This window comes from Candoia aspera, chromosome 3 (assembly GCF_035149785.1).
Source record: "Candoia aspera isolate rCanAsp1 chromosome 3, rCanAsp1.hap2, whole genome shotgun sequence".
Lineage (NCBI taxonomy): Eukaryota > Metazoa > Chordata > Lepidosauria > Squamata > Boidae > Candoia > Candoia aspera.
In genome coordinates, this window is record NC_086155.1 from 47,910,847 (window position 1) to 47,934,414 (window position 23,568).

The window sequence follows — 23,568 nt, forward strand, 5'->3', positions numbered from 1 at the left end:
AAGGTTTGCTTTTAAAATCCTTCTATATTAATAAATGTTGCAGGTCAAACCAAAAGATAGTCAGCCTGCTGAAGAGTCACCCAGCCAGACTGCCTCTGTTGCATCTCCTGGAGCTGCTGCACAAGTAGAATTGCCATCTAGAATTGCAGAAGTCCTTTCTGACACCAAAAATGGAAATACTGTACTGGTATGAGCCATTTCTTCCTTTTATGTGCTCTTTTGATGAGGTTCCCTGGGATAACATTGTCATTATGCCTCATTGACTCTGGTTGCAGGATTCTTTGATCTTGTGCTGAGTATTTGTATTTTGCTTTATTTTCTCAGTGTTTCTGACAAAGTTATTTTACTTACATTCCTGAAGATCTGTAGGAGAATGAGCATTAGGGCTTTCTGTGCTTCCCAAAAACTTGTTTGATTTTTAGCAGTTACTGCTGTGGTGGCTCCTTTCGTTTGCACTTCTTCATTTTCTTTAGAAGATTTCTGACCTTCAGTTGTAGTTCAGTTAAGCATAAACTGTGTCTGGAATTTAAACAAGCTTTCCTTAACATTGCATTAGTCATTCTTTAATTTGTATTAAGCAGAATACTTGCTTCTCCCAAAGTTAGAAAAATGCCTGATATATAAAATTTAAATAGTACAAAATGTAAATTATGTTATTGTTGTCTAGTGACATTTTAGATTCATGGCCATTTATTTTCTTCCATATTTAACACAAATAATATTGTGCTGATCTTTGTAATAATAAACTTCAAGAATCTTATACAAAGGCAGGTCATATGTTTTATAATTAAGTGAGGTAAAGGAATACACAGTCAAGAGGATTTTCTCAATTTACAAGGCTTTCCTAAACTTAAAAGCATATCAGGTTTATGTTGGACCTTGTGGACGTATGTTTGTTAATGGTATCTTTATTTAGAGTAATAATAAAATAAAATTATAGCAATTGTTTTATTTCAGTCCAGAATAAGCTAATAAATTATTATTGTTGTTATGAATCAGACTTAAGGAAGTAATCACTCCTTTTTTAGAAGAAGTCTTTTCATAATAGGGGTAACATACGGATAATAATGAAGTAAAAATTTTGCAGTGTCTATTATTTAAATATTGTATACTGTATACATTCAGTATTCGTATAAGCATGTGTGTACACTGTACAGCTTTAGTATTTCCCCATCAATAGCCTCTTCCTTTATCAACTGTGAACATTCTGCAGATTAAAGTAGCCTAACAGGAAGTGAAACTCCCTAGCCTGATTTTTTTTATTTGCAATTTAACCAGCCCCCCTTTTTTTTGGTTTTTTTTTTTCCAGAAACATGGAAAATGGTCTGGTACAAATTAGGTAGCTTCTTTGCCATCCTTTGTATGTAGTTAGGGTGTTGCGTGTGTGAGGAGTTAAATTTCTTTTATGGAAATGGATTATATTTAATAACTTCCTGATGAGACCAGATATATTACATTTAGGAATAAATGCAGATTGATTTGGATGTATAATTCTGTCTATAATTAACCTAGATATTTGAGTATAATTTTGAGTATAGTTTATATACTCTATGTTTAATAATGAGATAGGCCTATATGAACACATCCTTCTCAGCTTAATTTCCAAGTTCTAGACTTGACACTTCAGCAAAGGATCATTACCTTGTCATGGTGCTGGAGCTTGAGCACCTCAGTGATGCCATGAGCTAAACCAGCTAAACGTGAAGGGCCACCCAAGACGGGAAGGTCATGACAGAGAGGTCAGACTAAATGCGATCCCTGGGGAAGGTAATGGCAACCCACCCCAGTATTCTTGCCGTGAAAACTAAATGGATCAGTACAACCAGAGATATGTCGGTATACCATCGGAAGATGAGACCCCCAGGTCAGAAGATGGTCAAAATGCTACTGGGGAGGAACAGAGGATGAGTTCAACTAGCCCCAGACGTGATGACACAGCTAGCTCAAAGCCGAAAGGACGGCTAGCGGCCAACGGTGCCGGGGGTGAACGGCGAATCCGATGTTCTAAGGATCAACACACCATTGGAACCTGGAATGTAAGATCTATGAGCCAGGGCAAATTGGATGTGGTTATTGGTGAGATGTCAAGATTAAAGATAGACATTTTGGGCGTCAGCGAACTGAAATGGACTGGAATGAGCCACTTCACATCAAATGACCACCAGATCTACTACTGTGGACAAGAGGACCACAGAAGAAATGGAGTAGCCTTCATAATTAATCGTAAAGTGGCTAAAGCAGTGCTTGGATACAATCCAAAAAACGACAGAACGATCTAAATTCGAATTCAGGGCATGCCATCTAACATCACAGTGATCCAAATATATGCCCCAACCACAGATGCTGAAGAAGCTGAGGTAAAGCAGTTCTATGAGGATCTGCAGCACCTACTGGACAACACGCCTAAAAGAGATGTTATTTTCATCACGGGAGACTGGAATGCTAAGGTGGGCAGTCAAATGACACCTCGAATTACAGGTAAGTATGGCCTGGGAGAACAAAACAAAGCAGGACATAGGCTGATAGAATTTTGCCAAGACAATTCACTCTGCATAACAAACACTCTCTTCCAACAACCTAAGCAACGACTTTATACATGGACTTCCCCAGATGGACAACACCGAAATCAGATTGACTACATCCTTTGCAGCCAAAGGTGGCGGACATCTATACAGTCGGTAAAAACAAGACCTGGAGCCGACTGTAGTTCCGATCACGAACTTCTTCTTGCACAATTTAGGATCAGACTAAAGAGATTAGGGAAGACCCACAGATCAGCTAGATATGAGCTCACTAATATTCCTAAGGAATATGCAGTGGAGGTGAAGAATAGATTTAAGGGACTGGACTTAGTAGATAGGGTCCCGGAAGAACTATGGACAGAAGTTCGCAACATTGTTCAGGAGGCGGCAACAAAATACATCCCAAAGAAAGAGAAAACCAAGAAGGTAAAATGGCTGTCTGCTGAGACACTAGAAGTAGCCCAAGAAAGAAGGAAAGCAAAAGGCAACAGTGATAGGGGGAGATATGCCCAATTAAATGCAAAATTCCAGAGGTTAGCCAGAAGAGATAAGGAATTATTTTTAAACAAGCAATGTGTGGAAGTGGAAGAAGACAATAGAATAGGAAGGACAAGAGACCTCTTCCAGAAAATTAGAAACATTGGAGGTAAATTCCAGGCAAAAATGGGTCTGATCAAAAAGAAATATGGCAAGCACCTAACAGAAGAAGAAGAGACCAAGAAAAGGTGGCAAGAATATACAGAAGACCTGTATAGGAAGGATAACAATATCAGGGATAGCTTTGACGGTGTGGTCAGTGAACTAGAGCCAGACATACAGAAGAGTGAGGTTGAATGGGCCTTAAGAAGCATTGCTAATAACAAGGCAGCAGGAGACGACGGCTTCCCAGCTGAACTGTTCAAAATCTTGCAAGATGATGCTGTCAAGGTAATGCATGCTATATGCCAGCAAATTTGGAAAACACAAGAATGGCCATCAGACTGGAAAAAATCAACTTATATCCCCATACCACAAAATGGAAACTCTAAAGAATGTTCAAACTATCGAACAGTGGCACTCATTTCACATGCCAGTAAGGTAATGCTCAAGATCCTGCAAGGTAGACTTCAGCAATTCACAGAGCGAGAATTGCCAGATGTACAAGCTGGGTTTAGAAAAGGCAGAGGAACTAGGGGCCAAATTGCCAATATCCGCTGGATAATGGAAAAAGCCAGGGAGTTTCAGAAAAACATCTATTTCTGTTTTATTGACTATTCTAAAGCCTTTGACTGTGTGGACCATAACAAATTGTGGCAAGTTCTTAGCGGTATGGAGATACCAAGTCATCTTGTATGCCTCCTGAGGAATCTGTATAACGACCAAGTAGCAACAGTAAGAACAGACCACAGAACAACGGACTGGTTTAAGATCGGGAAAGAAGTATGGCAGGGCTGTATACTCTCACCCTACCTATTCAACTAGTACGCAGAACACATCATGCGACATGCTGGGCTTGAGGAATCCAAGGCTGGAGTTAAAATCGCTGGAAGAAACATTAACAATCTCAGATATGCAGATGATACCACTTCGATGGCTGAAAGTGAAGAGGAACTGAGGAGCCTTATGATGAAGGTGAAAGAAGAAAGTGCAAAAGCTGGCTTGCAGCTAAACCTGAAAAAAAACCAAGATTATGGCAACCAGCTTGATTGATAACTGGCAAATAGAGGGAGAAAATGTAGAAGCAGTGAAAGACTTTGTATTTCTAGGTGCGAAGATTACTGCAGATGCTGACTGCAGTCAGGAAATCAGAAGACGCTTAATCCTTGGGAGAAGAGCAATGACAAATCTCGATAAAATAGTTAAGAGCAGAGACATCACACTGACAACAAAGGTCCGCATAGTTAAAGCAATGGTGTTCCCCGTAGTAACATATGGCTGCGAGAGCTGGACCATAAGGAAGGCTGAGAGAAGGAAGATAGATGCTTTTGAACTGTGGTGTTGGAGGAAAATTCTGAGAGTGCCTTGGACTGCAAGAAGATCAAACCAGTCCATCCTCCAGGAAATAAAGCCAGACTGCTCACTTGAGGGAATGATATTAAAGGCAAAACTGAAATACTTTGGCCACATAATGAGAAGACAGGACAGCCTGGAGAAGATGCTGATGCTAGGGAGAGTGGAGGGCAAAAGGAAGAGGGGCCGACCAAGGGCAAGGTGGATGGATGATATTCTAGAGGTGACGGACTCGTCCCTGGGGGAGCTGGGGGTGTTGACGACCGACAGGAAGCTTTGGCGTGGGCTGGTCCATTAAGTCACGAAGAGTCGGAAGCGACTAAACGAATAAACAACAACAAAGACTTAACAAATTCTGCTATCGTGATACGGTTCTTTGGTTTTCATTTCCATTTAAAAATTCTCTCTGTTTAGACAGTGTTGATTGTCTTATACGTAGACCATTCTGGATTCTTCAGGCATTGAGAGTAAGAGCTGCTGTACAAGTAGAGTTGCTTATTGAAGTAATTTGGAACATGCCATGGGAATGAGGTACTTCCCTATAGAGAAGTAATGTTCCTCTCTGCCTGTGTTCAACAGTCTTAGTTTCTTGGAGGAAAGGTATTTTCCTATATAATTTATAAAATGCATAATGCATTGAAATTAAAATTAAGATAATTATGATTTAATTTGGAGACCATTTATTGTGGATTGAAGCAAAATAAACCATTACTTCTTACAGAACTCTGAAACAAAGCTTGCCTCTGTAGTTCATTGCTGCCCATTCTGTGCCCTCCTTCAAGCAATGTCTTTTTCCCCCAAGGCTGCTGCTGTTATGCAAGTCCTGTTGAAAATTAAGACCTACCACACATTCTCCGTCACCAGATGTTTTTATTACACTGTTTCTAAAGCCCATAGGCATGCCAATTAAACAGGTTCCTCTTAAGATATAAGCTGAAGCAATACACTTGAGCTTATTTCTTCTTTTTGTTTTGACATATCTTCTTAAATCTCTACAGAATTTGTTCTCACAGCTTTTGCTGCCTGCTCTATCTTCTTCCTCTCTTCACTTCAAATCGATTCTTCTTGAAAATAAACAATCAGCTCAGATTTGTTTTAATTTGAAAGCAAAGTTGGTTTACTAAGGAAGTGAGCAAGTAAAGGTGAGAATGGTGAGACAAAAGTGTTTCGCTTTTCCATTCTGTTGTATGTATTTGTAATAGAAACTGCTACAATTTTAACCTATAGGATATGTTCTTTTAAAGCTATGGAGATTAGGAGTGTGAAGAATTGAAATTTTTCAACAGAAGCAGATGCTTGCTGTTTAGAAACATTTTAAAACATTTGTTTTAAAGAGCTATGAAAATTGCAATATGGCTAGTGATGGAGTTATAATATCAGGAGACCCTAGTATATGTTAAATTAGCTCCTCTATTTTTTAATATTATGACAGCAACCTGAATTGTATATTTCTTTTACTATGGAGATGTTGTTATACTACTCTCTAGATTCTAAACATCTCATTCAGTAAAATATTCTTTATTAAGTTTAAGATTTTAACTGAGGGTATGTAATGAGGTTATCTTCTTTCTCACTTCTGTCTCATTAATCCTTTGGAGAAGAAAGCGAACATAGTGATCATGAGGTATGAGTATGCTTACAGATGGGAATTCCACAAGCTCCTCTAATCTATGTTTACTCTAATGCTAATGGCAACAGTAGGAAGGAGGGAGGAGGTTTGCTAACTCTTCTTGCATGCCAACTTGTACCCCACAAATTGTCACTTCTTCCCCCTGCCCACCTCCCAGTGGCTGTTACCCTAGAAACAAGCCTGTCTGAAAGGCAAAATTTCCAACGAAACTCTTAATAAGACATCTACCTACATCCTAATAACTACATATAAATGTATATATAAATCTGAATAGTAAACAAACAAATAATGCAAATCACTATTGAAAACAAAAATTAACCACAAAAGATATGCAAAGATAAAATCCAAGACAATCACCCATTTGCTTACAGAATTGCAGCAAGGTGGGAGCTGCACACATTTCTGGAGAGGAGTGTGTTCTGCCAGGTGGGGGCTAAGACCTGCCATCTCATCCAAACCCTACGAACCTCATTAAGGGAGAGATCTTTCAGCAAACCTTGTGGTTAGTTACTTCCCAGTTCCCATTTAAAAATACAAATGCTGAACATTTGTATACAACTTGTGAGCCAGCATCTGCAAACATCTAAACAAGCTATAGGGAGGGCTACATGAGTTCACGGGTCTTGGTACTTTGAGGATCTTGGTTCAGGTATTTGTTTTACTCCTTCAGTCCACTATTAGTACTAGCAACTCTATCTTAGGTAGGATGTAATATACGGAGATAGGTTGCTAATCTTGTGAGAGTTTCAGAGTTGATGTAATTGTTTCATGAGCTTTCAGCAGAGACATTTGTCTCCCTACACTCCATTTTAGCTGCCTTTCTCTTTCTAGGACCACCTTTTTTACCTCAACTAGGGGAAAACTGCTTAGAATCTTTAGGGAGTTTGTCATGGTGGGGGGGGGGCAGTAGGGAGGAAGCTTCTGCATTCCCTTCTCTCACATTTTCTTGGCGCAGTAATATAGCAAAGGCGATCAACACAATTGGAAGAAGGGAGTGGCAAAGCTCTTGTCTATTGTTTCCAAGAAAACTTCCTAGACATTGTAGGAAGGGAGCTACAAGAAAACCCTATTGGTTGTATAAGAAACTATAGTGTAAATGACAGGTACAATTCTGATGGATTCAAGATGTCAGTTTTGTATGTATCTCATTCTGTATTAAAGGGTAAAAAGAAAAAAAGAAATTCCAGATAGTAATGTATCCTGGGTTACAGAAATACTTTTCTTCAGATCTTCTGTGTTAACCTTGATTAGCATTAAACTAATTCTCATCTTTTTCCTTTAAAAAAAAAATCTGCAGGATAAGCTGAAAGATTGTGAGGCCACTGAAGATCTTCTCAGTCAAGCTGTCCCTATTTTGTCTCCTGGAGTATCTACAGAGGATGAAACATCATCTTGTGGTGTAGAAGTCCTTCACAGCACTGAAAAGGAAGATTCCGTATTGGTATGAATACTTACTTTATTTTGCTAAGGAATTGTTTTTTGTGACATGTTAGTTTAAATAGGTATCATAACCTTTCTTTGTTGTAAGAGACCTTTAAATTCAGTCACTTTTTTGCTAAAAAGTCTGGGAGTACTTGTGTGCAGTTCGGACTTTTTGTCTTTCATTACTCTGTGTTTGTGATGCTGGGTATTTTATTTGTGCCCTTGTAAGGGTACAGGTTGCCATTGTAAGATATGGAAAAATACAATTTGTAAAGAAATAATGAAGATCTACATATATATAGCCATATAAGGCAATAACATATAGATTGTGGTTGGGGGAGATTTTAAGGTGTAAATACTAATATTAGCTAATAGCAAAGAAGCAATTGTGTATATAAGTTCAAGCTAGTGAGCCACACAATGTTAAATACTTAAACCAACACAAAGGAGATCGTGGGGAAAACTCATCAAATGATAAGAACTAACACAGGTAAGGATTTAAATGTATAAAAGCCTTGGAGTGCTTGGAGTGTTTCAAGATGAGGTGTAAACTGGCAGGCTTACAAATAAGGTAACAACTTAGAATGCTTTCAAAAGGAACAAAGGGAAGAAATGGGCCTAATTAAAAGTTTAGCCTTCAGATGTCTTGTAGCCTAACACTGACCAACAGAGGAGACATATGCTAGATGTGTGATAAGAACAACATCAAATGGAGGCTCCTCCAGAATGTGCTAAACAAGGAGATAGAGTAAATGTCACCATATGAGAGATTGGCCTATAAAGATTTCAATGTGTGAAAACCTTGGAATGTTTAAAATGTTTCAAAATGAGGCTTTTACAAGCGTAAGCAAAATAAGATAGAGGGGACCAGGGGATGAGGCAGTCGGAAGATTGTGCGTCTGAGAGTACCCAGCCAATGGGGAAACAGGCCAGAAAAGGGGGGGGGGCTGGACAGGGAAAGGTATCAGAAAGTGTGTATTTGTAATTTTGGGTGTGGCATCTCTCCTTTCGATCAGACTCTGCGTAGCCTGGTCGAGGTGCCCACCGCGCTTTGCAAACCGCTCAAATAAAGTAGGTGCCTTTTCAGAGATCTCTGGTCCGGGTTTCTCATTATTTTTATATCTAACACCATGATCTGAAATAGTCCCAAATGGGATGAACAGTGGGTGTGGGTGTTTCTGTGGCCTGCATGGTCCACAGATTCCTGTTTGATTCTTGAGACCGTTGCTTTAGTTTTGTAGCTGATCAAGCACTCCAAGTTGTGACTTGAGAAAAAAAGGATGATACACCAAGAAGCTTTGTTTTGCCAGAGAAGCTATATTAAGCATAAATCCTTGTTTTGTCTCAGTATAAAGACCATAATGGACCCCTTCACTTTGGCCTACTTTCTTTCCTTCACCCCTTCATACCCCTTTAGATTGCAGCTAAGTTGGTTCAAGACATTAAAGTAGGCCACCGGTAGCTAAACACAAACAAGAAGCTGATACAAGCTAACTGCAAGTAACTGATGACCCTGACCCTGTTGGCCTTTCACAAGGCCGTGAAGACCTGGTTATGTGCCTGGGCCTGGGGCCCCGAATGCGTTAAGGCCCCTGTTTCTTGACTATATTAACATCTAGGGCAATAGTTTTACTAGGCGACCATATATATTTATTTTGTATTGTTTTAATTGTTTTATGATTGTACACCACCCAGAGTCACTTGTTGTATTCTAATTATTTACCAAACGTTTGATGCTCCATTTTGTACCCATTTCCTAAGCTTCAAATAGAAGAAACAATATCTGAATTTAGTAAAGAAATATTAAACAACAAACTTGGTCTGATTCTTAGCCCTTAATGCTCATAATTTTCTGTGTTGGTTAATGACTGCAGTAGTTCTTTATTATTATAATTTACTGAAGGAACATGAAGGCATGTAATGTAAATACAGTATGTATGTGGCATGTCCATGCCTGATGGAAAGAAGAATGTGATTTAGTGAAGTAGGGTTTTTAGATACCTTAGGGCCAGATTTTGATAGAGGTATTCCTATGAAACCTTGAGACCAGGTTTGGTAGAGATATTTTTAGTGAAAGATAAATCCTAGAGGGGTTCTTGGGATGTCTTGGGGCCCAAAGTAGTAGAGACTTTCCTAGGATACCGCAGGTCAATTTTGATTGAGAGAACTCTGAAGGTTGGAGGTAGCTGACAGGCTCAGCCTGCTGAACCTAAGCAATGTTCCTGGGTACTAGGCTAATTGACAGACCCCAGTATGGGACCACAATGAGTTGTGCAAGCTAAGACAAATGAAAATGTGCAAATTCACCCTAGCCCAGAGGGGGCACAATGCTAGCAGTTGTTGGGAAGTTATACACAATGTCTGTCACTCATTTGGAAAATCTGGTTACATTCAAGCAGAGTATGAAAACCACGGTTTCCTTGTCTAAAAGAAGATTCTGCATACAAATTATGTTTACTTTCATCTGGACAAAACAGGAGTTAAAAATCACAATTTGAAGCTGGACAACAAATAACATTTTTATTTATTATATTTGAATTCATTGACCGCTAACAAACTAGTTAGAGCCATAAGATGAGGTACATAGTCTTAATATAGATTTCTAATGAAAAGCTAACTTTATTGGACAAGTTTAAACAAACTGCTCTAATCATATTGAAAAATAGATTTGCCAAGTCCAGTTTTAAAGCAAAAGTGGTTGAAGCTTAGTGAGGTTTTCTATGGATATTTGATCTAAATTTTTGTATGGGCTAGTAAATATGTATTGTTTGCATTTATTTACGAATTAGTTATTTTAATGACTTTTCTATAATTTTTCATCAGTGCTATCAAGGAATAGTAGGAAAATGCATTATTTACAAAACATCTGGTTTTGTTGCATGAGTTATTGAGGGATTGTCCTTTGTTTTATTTTTGGTCAAAACCTGATTCTTCCCAATTCTCAAACTCTGATCTTTCTTTTTCCTGCAGCTGCAAGCCAGCCAGTCTGCACAACATTCCAGCCATGTTTGTTCACCCACATCGGTAGAAATACCATTCCTCTCGGAGAATGCCAGTGATGACCAGTCTGAGAGAAAAGAAGAAATTGAGCTGGTATTAAATGATTGCCGCCTTCTTGCTGCAGAAATATTATTTTAATTTTAAAAAATGAATAAAAAATGATATGCTGCTGCAGTAGTGCTTCTGCATCACTTGTTCAGAGATTTCAAAGTGGGAGATCTCCCTTGAAGTATACCAATAAATATTTATGTTCCCAAACTCACAGAAGAATCCTTTGCAGAGATTTGGACAAGGATTGATATAAAATATGCTTGATAGGTTTAGCTTATCATTCATCTTTCAGTATCTGTGTAGTTGGTAAATTAAACATTATGTCAAATACTGTTATGTTTTGAGACTGCCCCTTCCACAACCCAATGCTCTCCAGATGTATTTGATTTAGATAGTTTCGGATTGCTGGCTGTGAATTATGGCAGGTGAAATGCAACATAACTGGAAGCCATCAGATTGGTGAAGACAATTTGCAAGAACAGCACTCATTCTGCACTCAAGTTGTACTTGTTGAAATTTTATCTTCATGGCTTCTAACCTGGAGACAGAAAGTTTCTTTAATAATATGATATAGCAAGATTCAGTTTAAAAATATTAAAGTTCTTGCCACCGCTCTTATCTCAATTGTACTTGTAATCTTTAGTTGCAGATATTCCCACATCATTGGCCACATTGAATAGGATTTATGTGGGTCAAACAATATCCAGAAGACCACCTCCAGCTCATTGCTAAGTTACTGTTTTACCAGTTATAAAATATATTTTAATTTATGAAATAGATCATCAGACTTCTTTGGGGTTTTGACCCACAGTATTTATCCTTAAAATATTTGATGAAACAAAGAATGCCTTTCTTTTTCTTTACTAAGATCATGTTATATTATCTTAAAGAAAGTTGTAATACTATCAAAGGATTACAAGATAGAATAATATAAAATATCCTTTATCAGGGTCTGTAAGAAAAAGATACTAGATCTAAAACATGAAAAAAGGGTTTTTCCTTTTGGAATGTTTGTTACACCACAAACATTCACAAATCTTAGACTATTAATTTTTCTGTCTTTTTTCCATTCAATTTATCTGCTTTTAGGTAGGTTATTTAAGTAAATCCTACTATCTATCTGTCTGTCTATTTATTTATTTTCTATTCCACCTTTATTATTTTTGTAAATAACTCAAGGCAGGGAACATACCTATTACTCCTTCCTCCTCCTATTTTTCCTACAACAACCACCCTGTGAAGTGAGTTGGGCTGAGAGAGAGTCACCCAGGTCACCCAGCCGGCTTTCGTGTCTCAGGTGGGACAAGAATTCACAGTTTCCTGGTTTCTAGCCCATTGCCTTAACCACTAGACCAAACTGGCTTTCCTAGAGGCCCTGTCTTTTATTATCCTTACAACTTTTTTTTTTTTTTACAACTCTGTTACTTCCAGAAATCTGCTAAGAAATGGGTTTCTTTCACTAAATCCTGTTTTATGGTATTTTTTACTTAATTGTCAAAATGCTATTAGATACTAGGGAATAATGTGAGATCCTCTAATATGAGAAAGCTGAAGTAGCTTGCTTTCTGTAGATAGAGCAGGCAGCCTGTGGGTTGCATGTGCCCACCCCTCTTCAGACCACACCAGTTTTTAGCAGCCCAGTCATGTTTACCATATTTCGTATTTTAAAATATTCCCTCACTGTCTCTCAAAAGATTAATGGAAATGCTATCCTGGAGGCTGATTTTAATAAAAAGTATGTTCCCTGCTTAGAATAAGTCACCCACATCTCCTTTAGACAAGAACCTATGACTTATGTTGTAAAACTAATATAGAAAAATGATTTATTGGATGCTGTGCATAATTAGTTTATTAATATTCCTGGACAAATTAAATGGTGTTTCTTCTATTAGAGCCTATTGCCATTCCTATCTAATCCATATTTTTCATCATGAAGGCAGCATACTCATTTGACAAATACTGTAAGGCATTTCCAGAGAGTATTTGACCAGGAGAAGACTCAAACAATTAGTTTCTGGATGAGCCCATTATTTTATTGTAGAAGTCATGCCAGTAAACATAGCTTTGCATTTCAGTTGGCCTCTGCAGAATGCACCCCAACCAAATGCTTCACTCTAGAGAAGAAAATTGTGTAGTTGAGGTTGAAAGCATTCAGTAGTTGAAAGGACATAAGAGGAAGTAAAGTAGTAAAAGGGATGAACAATGGTCCTTGAAATGAGCAATCTGATGATCCAGGTCTCTCTAGTGACAAATTCATTCATTCTACTTCCCAAAATATTCTAATTCCGATTTCGTTTTAAATCAATGTAGACTGAAACTTCAACCAAGCAGAATGATACAGACCATTGTAAAGCTTCTGTTGCTCCAGCTCTTGATTCTTCCAGCCTTCCAAGTACCCTCAGTGATATTCGCTATGTGCCTGTGCTAGTAAGAGAAAAAGATACTGGATTGGTAAGAATGGGTAAACCCTTTGTATATATTTTCTTTGGAAATATAGGTAAGTCCAATTTTGAATCTGGAATTTATTTGCAATCACAGGAATTTTGGTTGTTCAATTCCTGTTACGTCAGGAAATCCCCAAGAAAGCTACTCCCTGGGAATTATGTGAGTTGGAGTCTCAGCACATATGGAAGGCAGCAAGCTATAAAAGTCTATTCTATGTATTCCCCTCACCCCCACTTTTCTGTCCTAATCCACCTGTTCGATTTCATCTATCTCTAGCCATACTCTTGGGAAGATGTTCCTTTTCATGCTGAAAACCAGAGAGGATGGGCACCTGAAGATTATCAGGAGCCACCCTGGAGCCTGAACCAAGCTGACCAGTGTCCCAAAGCCTCTGAATGTTACAGAGGTTCAGAAAGTTCAGTAAGTTGATTCGGGTCATTGTGAAAATAATTTTTAGTAGGGAAAAAACCTAGATACAGGATATGAGTGAGGAGTGAATGAGGGGTGCAGAGAGGAGAAAAAGTAGCTTCCAAGAAAGAAGCAAAGGCCCATGTAGAAACTTCAAACATCTTCAACTTTATGCCTTCTAGATGTATAGAAGTCCTATAGTTCACATAGTAGAGTTGTTCGGAAAAATTAAGGGGTGATCTCAGTATGTTTCAGAATAGAAAAAGAGAGAACTGTTGTGCTCTGGATAAAGGTAGATTTGGGATATGGGGAAAAAACATAACGTATGTCAGAATTACATAGTGAAACTAGATGGCATTCATAGGCCAGGAAGCTATGAGATTAGCATTTTAAGATAGATCAAAATAAGTTTAACTCTGACCTATTAGTATTAATTACCCTTTGAATTTTCATGAGTGCTTCTGAGATTGAAATTAAGAAAAAGATGGGCTTCTCTTGCTTTTTTATTGGATTGCCTAATTCTCTTTTCAGGTATCATCTTCCATTTCTCCTAATGGAAAACTTAATGTTGGAAGACTGGTAGAATGCAAGTCTAGTTCTCCAAAGAATCATCACAGCAGCAATTCCAAGCATTCTAGCACAAATCAGACCTCAAGTCCAAGTTCCCTTGGCAGGCAAGGGTATAGCTCAAGATCCTCTCACAAGCAAGAGCGATCCACCGAAAGACAAGAAAGAAGTTCAGAATTGTCCTATAGGCGAGAACATAGTTCAAGATCTTCTCGCAGACAAGAGAATTCCCCTCAGAGAGAGAAGCTTAAATCAAAATCTTCTTGCAGGCAAGAAGAGTCTTCTCAGAAACAGGAATGCAGTTCAAGGACCTCTCCCGTGCAAGAACATAGTGTGAGGTCCACGCACAAGCGAAAGCACAGTTCAAGGTCTCCGAAAAGGAAGCAAAGTTCACGATCTCAGAAGTTGGATAGGTACTTTGGGTAGCTAATGTGTTTTTTTAATGAATGAGGCAACTAAGAAAAAGGGCCATGTGGATAAGAAAAATTAAGAAAAGATCCATGAAAAACCAGGAATTCTCATGGCAAAAAGGATATAGTAGGTAGATGTATTCAGACGTAAGAGCTCTCTGGAATGTTCTAGTGGGCATCAAACTGATAGTCACTTCCACATAAGCACCAGCTTTGCCCTCAGACTTTCTGTAACATTTTTTTACTTCATTGCCGCCATCCTTACTGGGTTCTGCCCTCCCACTGAGCCAGTTAGTACTTCATTCAGGTGGCATGTGTCTTGAACCAGTGAATTTGTTTGTTTTTAGGTTTGTTTTTTTTCTAGCTTTTTTCTAGTTTTCACTAGAAAGACTTAACCATGTGTGCTTAACCAACTTAAAAGTTCTTTGAATTTTAGATGTGACATATTAGTTGAGTCAGATTCTTGCGATTGAACTGATGCAAGTGGTTACTGCCACTCAGGTGAGTCCTTTTTTTCCCTCCCTCAGGTGGAAAGAGAACAAGTTGGGAAGAGGTGGTTGCTGCCATTGCCATTGCTGTTGTCAACAGAGCTGCAGTCCATCCCGTGAGGGTTCCTGGCAGGGGCGTTCCCCTCCTCCTTACTTAACTTGTAAAATAAAATGCCTCCATGTTTCCAAAGGTTTGCTTTTCCTTAGGATTCAGGTTTTGTGTCAAAAATAGTTCAGAATGTGAACTGTTTTGCTCTCATTGAAGAGACTGGGTTTTAGTATTTTTAGGATTGTTTCCCTACAGATTATTGTGGTTAGTTTTTTCTCTAAGCTTCCAACCAGAGGTTATAATTGGATGCTTTTTTCTTGATAATATGATCTCCAAAAGGAGAACCATGGTGGATCAGACCAAAGCCTAGTATTTTGCAAACAGAAGTGGCCAATGAGATGCCTATGGGAAGTCCAAAAATTATCAAGCAATTAAATTGAAAGCCATATGCCATGAGTTTATCTGATCCCCTCTCAATGTTGGCAGGAATAAATACATCTTGTAATGAATGCAATAGGTTGACTGAGATTTCTATGAAGAAGTGCTTCCTTCCATGAGAACATGGCTTGTATTTATTGAAAACAACTTTGCAAATTAAGAACAAAGCTGATAACCGAGCCCTGTTTAATACCCTTTTGGATAGAGTTTTCCAAAGTTCTGAAATGACTAAAAAGTTAACATGGAAGGATATGTTGCCCACCATTTTATACCTGTCTGATATTGTTTCCTACTTCAGTATTTGCATTTGTATTCCTTTGGCCTTCGAATAGGAAACAAAACATTTCTGTGCAGAAAATAATAATCTGTCTCTTATTTTGTTCTTATTTCATAGAAATAAGTAAAGTCTATAGCATACCATACCACCATTCTTCAGAGAGGTCTATTGGGGTAAGAGAAGATGGTTTCATCCTACTACTGGCCATGCTAGATAAGGGTGAAGAGAAACTGTAATCAATTATATCTGCCTAAGGCACCAGAATGGGGAAGATTGCGTAAGCTGTTACTGGGTCAGTAGATATGCCAGAAGAGATGATGCAAAGATGAAGGTGAATTTCCACTTAGTCTCTTATGAGGAAAGGAAATTCAGAATGTCCGGGTTAGGAGTCAACATAGGGGTTCCTGAGAAAGGCAGCCCAAATTTTCTCATTTTCTTGTGCTTTGCCCCCAGGAGAGGCAAAGTTGGTAGGAGTTTTTCTCCCTGGTGTAGGAGAAAACTCCCAGGCTGTGATTAGTATTTGACTATCAGTTTAAGAGCCCACATTCAAGAATCTGCTGGAAACTTATTTGATAGCAATCGATACAGTATTTATATTCTGATTGGCCTTTTGGCATTTGAGTCCTACTATCACTTTTCACGTATCTATTATATGATTGCCACTGCATTTAAAGATAAGTACATGTATTACTGTCTTTTTTCTACATTTGTTCCTCATATTCTTCTACTGTTATGTTCATTTACTCCTCCGGGAAATTCTCTCTCCACAAAGAATATTTTGGGAAACTGGGTGCTTAATTATCCATTGCACACTGGATAAATACTATAGATAAACCCTAGGCTTAATACTGTTTTAGTTTGCTATTATTAATTAAACCTATCTCTTGGGGGAGTCTCCCTTGTCCTGATGCTATCCAGATGTCTTTGGACTGCATCAGTGCAACTCTAGTTTGTTTGATTAACAAACAGGGCAGAGTGATTAGTTTTCTGCTGTGGGATTTGTATCTGCAATATAATCTGCCCATGGCAATTGGTAACTTAGAACCGCTTACTGTAAATGTCTATTCACTCTTCACTCACTAAGACAATTACATGGCCCCAAAGTGTGTATAACTTGTTTTGTTGTATAACTTGTTGCATTCCACACAAACATCTATACAAATATCCATGTAAGTTATCATAGGATGAATAATATATATTTTATTGAAGTTGCAACTCCTAGAATTCCCAGCCAGTGGGAGCCTATCAGCCTTTCTTCACTTCTTACACTTGTATGCAAATGATTAGGTTAAACTGGATGTTTCAGTAAATCTGTAGGTGAACAAATGCTGACAAAATTTCCATATGGTACAAAGCTGATACCTTTCTGCTAATCCACATGCAAACTTGCTATTTATGTGCAGTTGTTTAGAAAAGAGTGAATGTGGTAGGTGGGAAAGTTTGAATGCCCTTTATAACATCTCCTTTGGCAGAAGTCACAGCTTCTAAAAGTTTCCTGCGGCCAGCTAAGTCTTTGTATTCTTCCTTTCAAACTTTTATGTTTATGTTCTTTTTATGTTGTGTTTTCGCTTTTTGCCATTCTTCCTTGCAGAACTCTTCTAGCTCAGAAATATTCTTAAGATTCCTTGTGTGTGCTGCATGTTTGAGATCCCCCCACAGGTCGCAGTATGTGGGGACTGCAAAGTCCATTCCAGAACCTTCCTCTGAAACATACAGTTTAACCAGCAATTCCTAGATTTTTGCATATAGCTCCGAATACCTTCAAAATTTTATTTATTTATCTTCACTGGGCAGTAAATGTTGGTGGCAAACACACTTCTCTATTTTAAAAAAAAAGACAGTGTTTCTGTAGTTCCTTTTGCAACCTGACACAATCTTTTCTCCCTCTTCTGGGTCTGTAGAATGAAAAGAAAATAAGAGAAAACAAACCATTGGTGGCACCTCAGGTAAGTGAAAAGAAAAAAAAGAGCAACATCAGAGAATGGAAAAAAGGCTTTGAAGGTAATTTGTAATACATATGGGTTTTCAGGTGCTATGTGAAATAAGCCATGTCTTAAGCATGTTTTGGACTGTGTGTGCATATGTATGCATAGGCATCTGTGGGTGGCAAAGGAGAATGATGTCACATGTCATAATGTCATCACACAAATGGCGTGAATTAAGTATTGTACATCATTCTCATCATGCAACTGACACAAATTACATCATTTACACAATGGCTCATTGAGAGTTAACATCCAAAAGAAGAGTTTGCCCTTAGTTTACATCTAGTTTCTCACAATAATGTAATTGGCTGAACAGTTTTATCTACTGTTTACTAATTGTTTATTATTATTCTTTACTCATGATAATGAGGAAAAGTTGGCTAGTATCTGCTTCGGTTTTGCTTGAGATTCTAAAAATGAGGGGACAGTTGCCTATAGACTTTTTTTTTCTTTATATGGGTTATTTTAGGATCACCCACAGTGTAGAAATGATTGCATCTAAAAGCAACTTGAATTGCTGTGCACACCATTAGTGCTCCTTAAAGGTGCCGAGTTACCCTCTTTTTTTTCACTCCCACCCTGACCCAGTTCTTACCCTTTCAGCACTGCATTTTGGAAACTAGTTGTGACATGCCAATATGGATGAGCATGCTTTCCTGGAAATATGGTTAACATCCTTGGGATTTGCTGCGGGGGTTTTGTCCACAAAATGAAAAGGAAATTGATATTCCAGGGCAATTTGGCATTCTGCTGCACAGATAATCATCTTTGTTTAAGAACAAGGTGGCTGATAAGAATATGATTCATTTTATGCTTGGAGCAACTCTGTGAGATATGTTTGGAGTGATTGTTTAATTGTCAGTTTATGCCTTGGTGCTCTCTGAGTTGGTTGGTTGCTTGCAGAAGTTTCATTACTCAACTAGGTAACATCATCAGTGCTGAAACATCTGCGACCAACCAAGCTCAGAGAGCACCAATGACTCCACAGTTCAACCCTGAGCTACAGATATTCTCTTCTGTTGGAACTGTAAGTTCAATTGTTTTGAGTGGGGCTTTGAACTCTGATTAGCTCAGCAAGAACTTTACATTGCAACTACTACATCATGTGGGCTATCTTTCCATCCAGTCCCATTTACTCACCACATTTATAGTCATTGGCATTTGCAATACTGGAAAGTCGGATCTACTTAGTAGCAAGGTTATTAAATACATTCTAACTCTTTTTCTTAAATATTCAAAATGGTATATATGATAAAGTATTCTGTATACTTAGTCCAGTATTATGCAGTCCTTTGCAGCAGGCATTTTGTTAAATTGGGGGAGGCTACTGTTAGCCTTGTTAACTTTGTATCTCATTGAGAAATCTATTGATCCAGTCACCAACCAGAAAGAAGAAAGCAAGCTCTCCTTGCCATCTTAATGCTGAAGAAGAAACTAGTTCTTCAGTCCTGTCCAAGGACCATTCTGCAGCTGTGCTGGCAAGAAAGGAAGAGATTGAACAGGTAAGGAGAAAGTGAGCTTTCCCACCAGCTCCCAAACATGTCTGATGAAGATAACAGATGCTGAATAATGACTGTTTCCCACAATTGGCCATGAGCTGTGGCTTCTGGAAGAGGTTTTTCAGAAGGCCTAGCTTTAAAGGGATAGCTTTGATTTTCAGTATCTTGTTGACAAGAATTTACCTTCTCTGCCCAGAGTTCATGTTCAGTGCTAGATCCATAGTGAGATCCCTGATGTTCCAAATGTGGATGGGACTGTGACACAAGGGCAGATTTACCTTTTCACTGAATTGCCTGTTGTTAGCAGAATTATCTGAATTCTGATTATTTGAAATAACACTTGCAACTACCAACATGCACACTGTATCCAATTTACTCCAGGATTGCTTGTTGGGAAAAACAAGGATAACTTTTTGGGGGGAGATGGGCAGTGATAGAAATTTGAATAATAAACAAATAAAATATCAGAAATTCCAGTCATGGATGCTTTGTGTATTCTGTAGATTGATCCTTTTAAAAACAATGGTACATTTTTACTTTCATATATTCTTGGGGTTTTTTCCTTCCTTATGCTTAACTGTACTTGTATCTTCTGATCGTTGCCATGGGCCCAGTAATTATAGATGGGCTATCAGTAGTGTGGTCTTCAAAAATGCATTGGTTGTCCATTGGCTTGATGGAACTTGGTCCTTCACTTCAGGCCTACCTGCAGGTCCTTCTCAACTTTGGAGTAATAGCCATCATGCTGGTGGAAAAGGAACCCTGCATGACAGAAGCGATGTACTCAGCACTACGAGCCAACCTGAGAAAGATTGGAGACTACTATGAAAGCCTGCTGAAGAACTACATTGACAGCTTAACTGAAGCCAGCTGAGAAGACGTCAGATTGGCAAATCCACCTAAAGTAACTGAGGCCTTTTCTAGGACAGTTAATGAGAGGAAGTTTTCTGTTCTTCAGGCCTGGGATGAAGCAGTGGACTTGGAGAAGGCTTCTTTTTGGCAGCAAAGTTGAGAAACCACTTTCTCTTCCAACAGCTACAATTTGGAATTTGGAGGGGGGTGGGACCCTGTTTTTAAGAAGATAGGTGTGATCATTGATTCCTAATGGATTCTGAATGAGTTAGTAACTCAGGTCAGGTGATAACTGGAACAGGATCTGTTAGATATATAACCTGGCTGGTTAAAGGATCTATACTTTTTACATGAAGGCATCACATGGTCTTGGTAATAGTCTAAGCTCTTGTTTTAGAACATTAAAAATATTGTTGAACAGTCTTGAATGTTGGTCTTTGTGCAGAAGCAAGCTAGAGAGGATCTCTGCTCTGTGAAGCTCCAGCAATACTCAGAGAAGCGCCGCTGAATATAGTATTTGTTCCTTACAAATCTATGAAGTAGCATTTTTTCCCCAAAGTATTAAATGATTTTGAGACAACTTACCTTTTAGAACTGCCTTTACTTTATATAATATTTTTAAAATTTGTTTGAGGTTACCAAGTCAAGCATTCAGATAAGATTATGAAAGCAGGCCTAGTCAATTTCTTTACTTAACATCTTCTATATGTGTGTGTGGAACTTTGGACAATAAACATGATCACAACCAACCTCCTCCAATCTGGCATTTTCCAGATACATTGGCTAGCAACATGGCTTACAGCTAGATGATGTCTGTATCTGACTTTTTAAAAAATTTCATTTGTGTGTGGAGCATCTGTCCACAAGCCATTTACAAGCTTTCCCTTTAAAACATCTACTGTATGGTGACAATTTCAGGGCTGCTTTATTGTAAATATCAAATAACAGAAATAAGAATGAATAATTCTAATTTATAACTCTACTCTCTTCCTTGAGCTGGATTATAGCCAGGACTATTGAGATGTTTTCTTTGGAAGAAAAATGAATGACCTACCATATAGCCCCCTGTCCTGAAGTTGACACATCAGGCTCTTCACACGTGGAAAGATGGCAAAAACAAATGTACGGAGCATGGATGGGAAAATAGGACAACCCAACATAATGGAATAGCACTGAATCCACATACAGCTTCTTAGCAAAATCGAGTATATGTAATAATTAATTGCTGTCTAACCCATAAGGGCATTATACTTTTCCCTTACATACAAAACATGGCTTGTTGGCAGAGAAAGTGTATTTTTTATAAGCATATGATGATGGAGTTTTATTCTTTTCCCAAGATTTTTGTTGACAGAGACTTCAGTGTTCAAGTTCTGATTTTACAAATTGCTTATCAATCAGAAAAGCACACGAATGGTACACTCAGAGGCTAAAATATAAACATTGATCAAATTGTAGAAACTATATTTATTGAAATATGTTTATGGATGCCAACAAAGTAGTAGAGAATAGCTGATTCCTGAAACAAACTAAAACCAAATCAAACTTAATGCAAGTGACAAAAATCAATATTTTAGGCTAACTCAAGGTAACATTAAGTGCAGACATTTGAATTTTCTAGAATTCATCAGTGAATGTGGCACACAAAGCAAAAATGGAGAAGGGAGTAATATATTAATGTTTCCTCAGCCTAAGCTACACCCCCTAATTAGGCTCAATGTGTGACTGGCCAAAGCATAAAAGGGACCCAGATGACATTTCAAAAACAGTTCTGACCTAAGGCAGTTTGAATATCCTTTCAGCCTTCCCATCTGCTTGGCTGGTTGTTGGATTTTTTTTTAATCTGTTCAATTGTGCCGGATTCTCAGAGACTACCTGGAGGAGCTCCTGCAGTTTTCTTGGCAAGGTTTTCCAGAAGTGGTTTGCCATTGCCTCCTCCTAGGGCTGAGAGAGAGGGACTGGTCCAAGGTCACCCAGCTGGCTTTGTGCCTAAGATGGGACTAGAACTCAGTCTCCCAGTTTCTAGCCAGATACCTTAACGACTACACCAAACTGGCTCGCTTGTTGGATTTTAAGAAGGTAGTAATAGGCTATTTGCATTAAGTATGTCTGGGCAGTTCTTTTGATAGTTAAGCAAGCAAGAAAATAGCCACATTCTCTGGTGGATATTTTTTGTTTACAACTGAGGAAAGGCCATTAATCAAATCAGACACAATTTCCAAACTCTCATTCCACTTGCCCCTTCTATGGCCTTTTACCTTAAATGCTTTTATTAACTTTTCCTGTACTAGGAAATAATTGTTCTCCAACTTCCCTTAAAATCTCTTACTTCTTCTCTTAAAGCAAGTTTGAGACAGTATTAGAAACTGATCGTGTCATCATGTACTGACCATAATTTAGCTCAAGGCAAAAAACTATCTGATCCTTTTTTTGGTGGAAAATACTTGACTGCACCCTGATTTGCCCTTAAACTCACTGTTGTAATAATTGGCTATGCAAATGACTATAGGAGGAATGGGGAGAGCTTTGGCCTGCAGAATAGTATTGCATGGCTTTTATGTCTCATCAACAAAGGATTTGTCAGGGTAAAGATAGCCCACAGTTGAAAGGAGAAGCTCCATTCTAATTTGGCAAAAGCACTGGAGAAGGTTTTCCATTTCTATTAAAACCCCACCAAGAGCTGATATATGAGCTTCCAGATGCCTTACCATAACAACTCCATTAATGCTTCCCATCTTCCAATTAACATTTGTAAAATTGCAGATGCTGTCCAACGGGAAGAGCCTTATAGCTATAAAGATCCATGCAGATAGGTTAAGTATTTATGCAGACACAACTTAGGATCTTCTGATACTGAATGTGAAATAAACAGACTGAATCTATCTGTAATTTGTGTTCAAGTTGTATGAAGTGTTTCAAGCTCTTGCTTCAAGAAAGCATTTTCTTACAATAACCACTGAAAACATCCTGTCACCAATCATTATGCTACAGAATTACCCTCCTTTTCTCCTCTCTTCAGCCTAGCAAAAGAGAAGGAAAGCAACATTCCTTCTCCCTGACTCCTGACCACTTTCCAAATCCTGAAATGATAATTTGGTTTTGATTTAATTTGTTAATTCCACAAGAGAAGTATAAAGATGGCTGTCAACAGTTGAGTCAGAGGAAAACAATTCTTGTTCTTTTTTCTCTTAATCCCAAGTAGCTACACCAGTTTCCAACACATCAGGGACAACACCTCAGCCCAGACTTGCAAAGGAAAGGTGATTATTTTCCTCATTTCTGCCTCTTCCTTTTCAGTCAAGAACATCCAACTCTTTTTTGCATCATTCCTAAGCAAAGTGGCACTGCAAAAGGTCTGTCCTTGTAGCAGCATGGGTGTGTTACACCTTGTAAACTTTGTGCCTTCATAACAATCACCCTTAAGTCTTTTCTCCTGTGCTGTGACAAGAGGCCTCAATGCCACATCTGATGTTATTTTATTGCCTTTCCTGTCTACAGCTGAACTCTCTGTATGCTCTATCAAAGTGAATCACATC

The 23,568-nt window shown here is 38.4% G+C and overlaps 1 protein-coding gene across 2 annotated transcripts in view; it reads left to right on the forward strand.

The window, feature by feature from the left end:
* The window catches only part of LOC134493210 (uncharacterized), a 156,079-nt gene extending 135,463 nt beyond the window's left edge, over positions 1–20,616 (forward strand). For both annotated transcript variants that reach the window (XM_063297582.1, XM_063297581.1), the window contains 11 exons: positions 44–187; positions 7,439–7,582; positions 10,534–10,656; positions 12,925–13,065; positions 13,336–13,479; positions 13,999–14,447; positions 14,972–15,123; positions 15,814–15,869; positions 17,598–17,697; positions 19,058–19,183; positions 19,881–20,616. In XM_063297582.1, the coding sequence (XP_063153652.1) occupies positions 44–187; positions 7,439–7,582; positions 10,534–10,656; positions 12,925–13,065; positions 13,336–13,479; positions 13,999–14,447; positions 14,972–15,123; positions 15,814–15,869; positions 17,598–17,697; positions 19,058–19,101 (1,497 nt within the window). In that variant the 3' untranslated portion in view covers positions 19,102–19,183; positions 19,881–20,616. The remainder of the gene's footprint in view (positions 1–43; positions 188–7,438; positions 7,583–10,533; positions 10,657–12,924; positions 13,066–13,335; positions 13,480–13,998; positions 14,448–14,971; positions 15,124–15,813; positions 15,870–17,597; positions 17,698–19,057; positions 19,184–19,880) is intronic.
* The last annotated feature ends 2,952 nt before the right edge of the window (positions 20,617–23,568 follow it).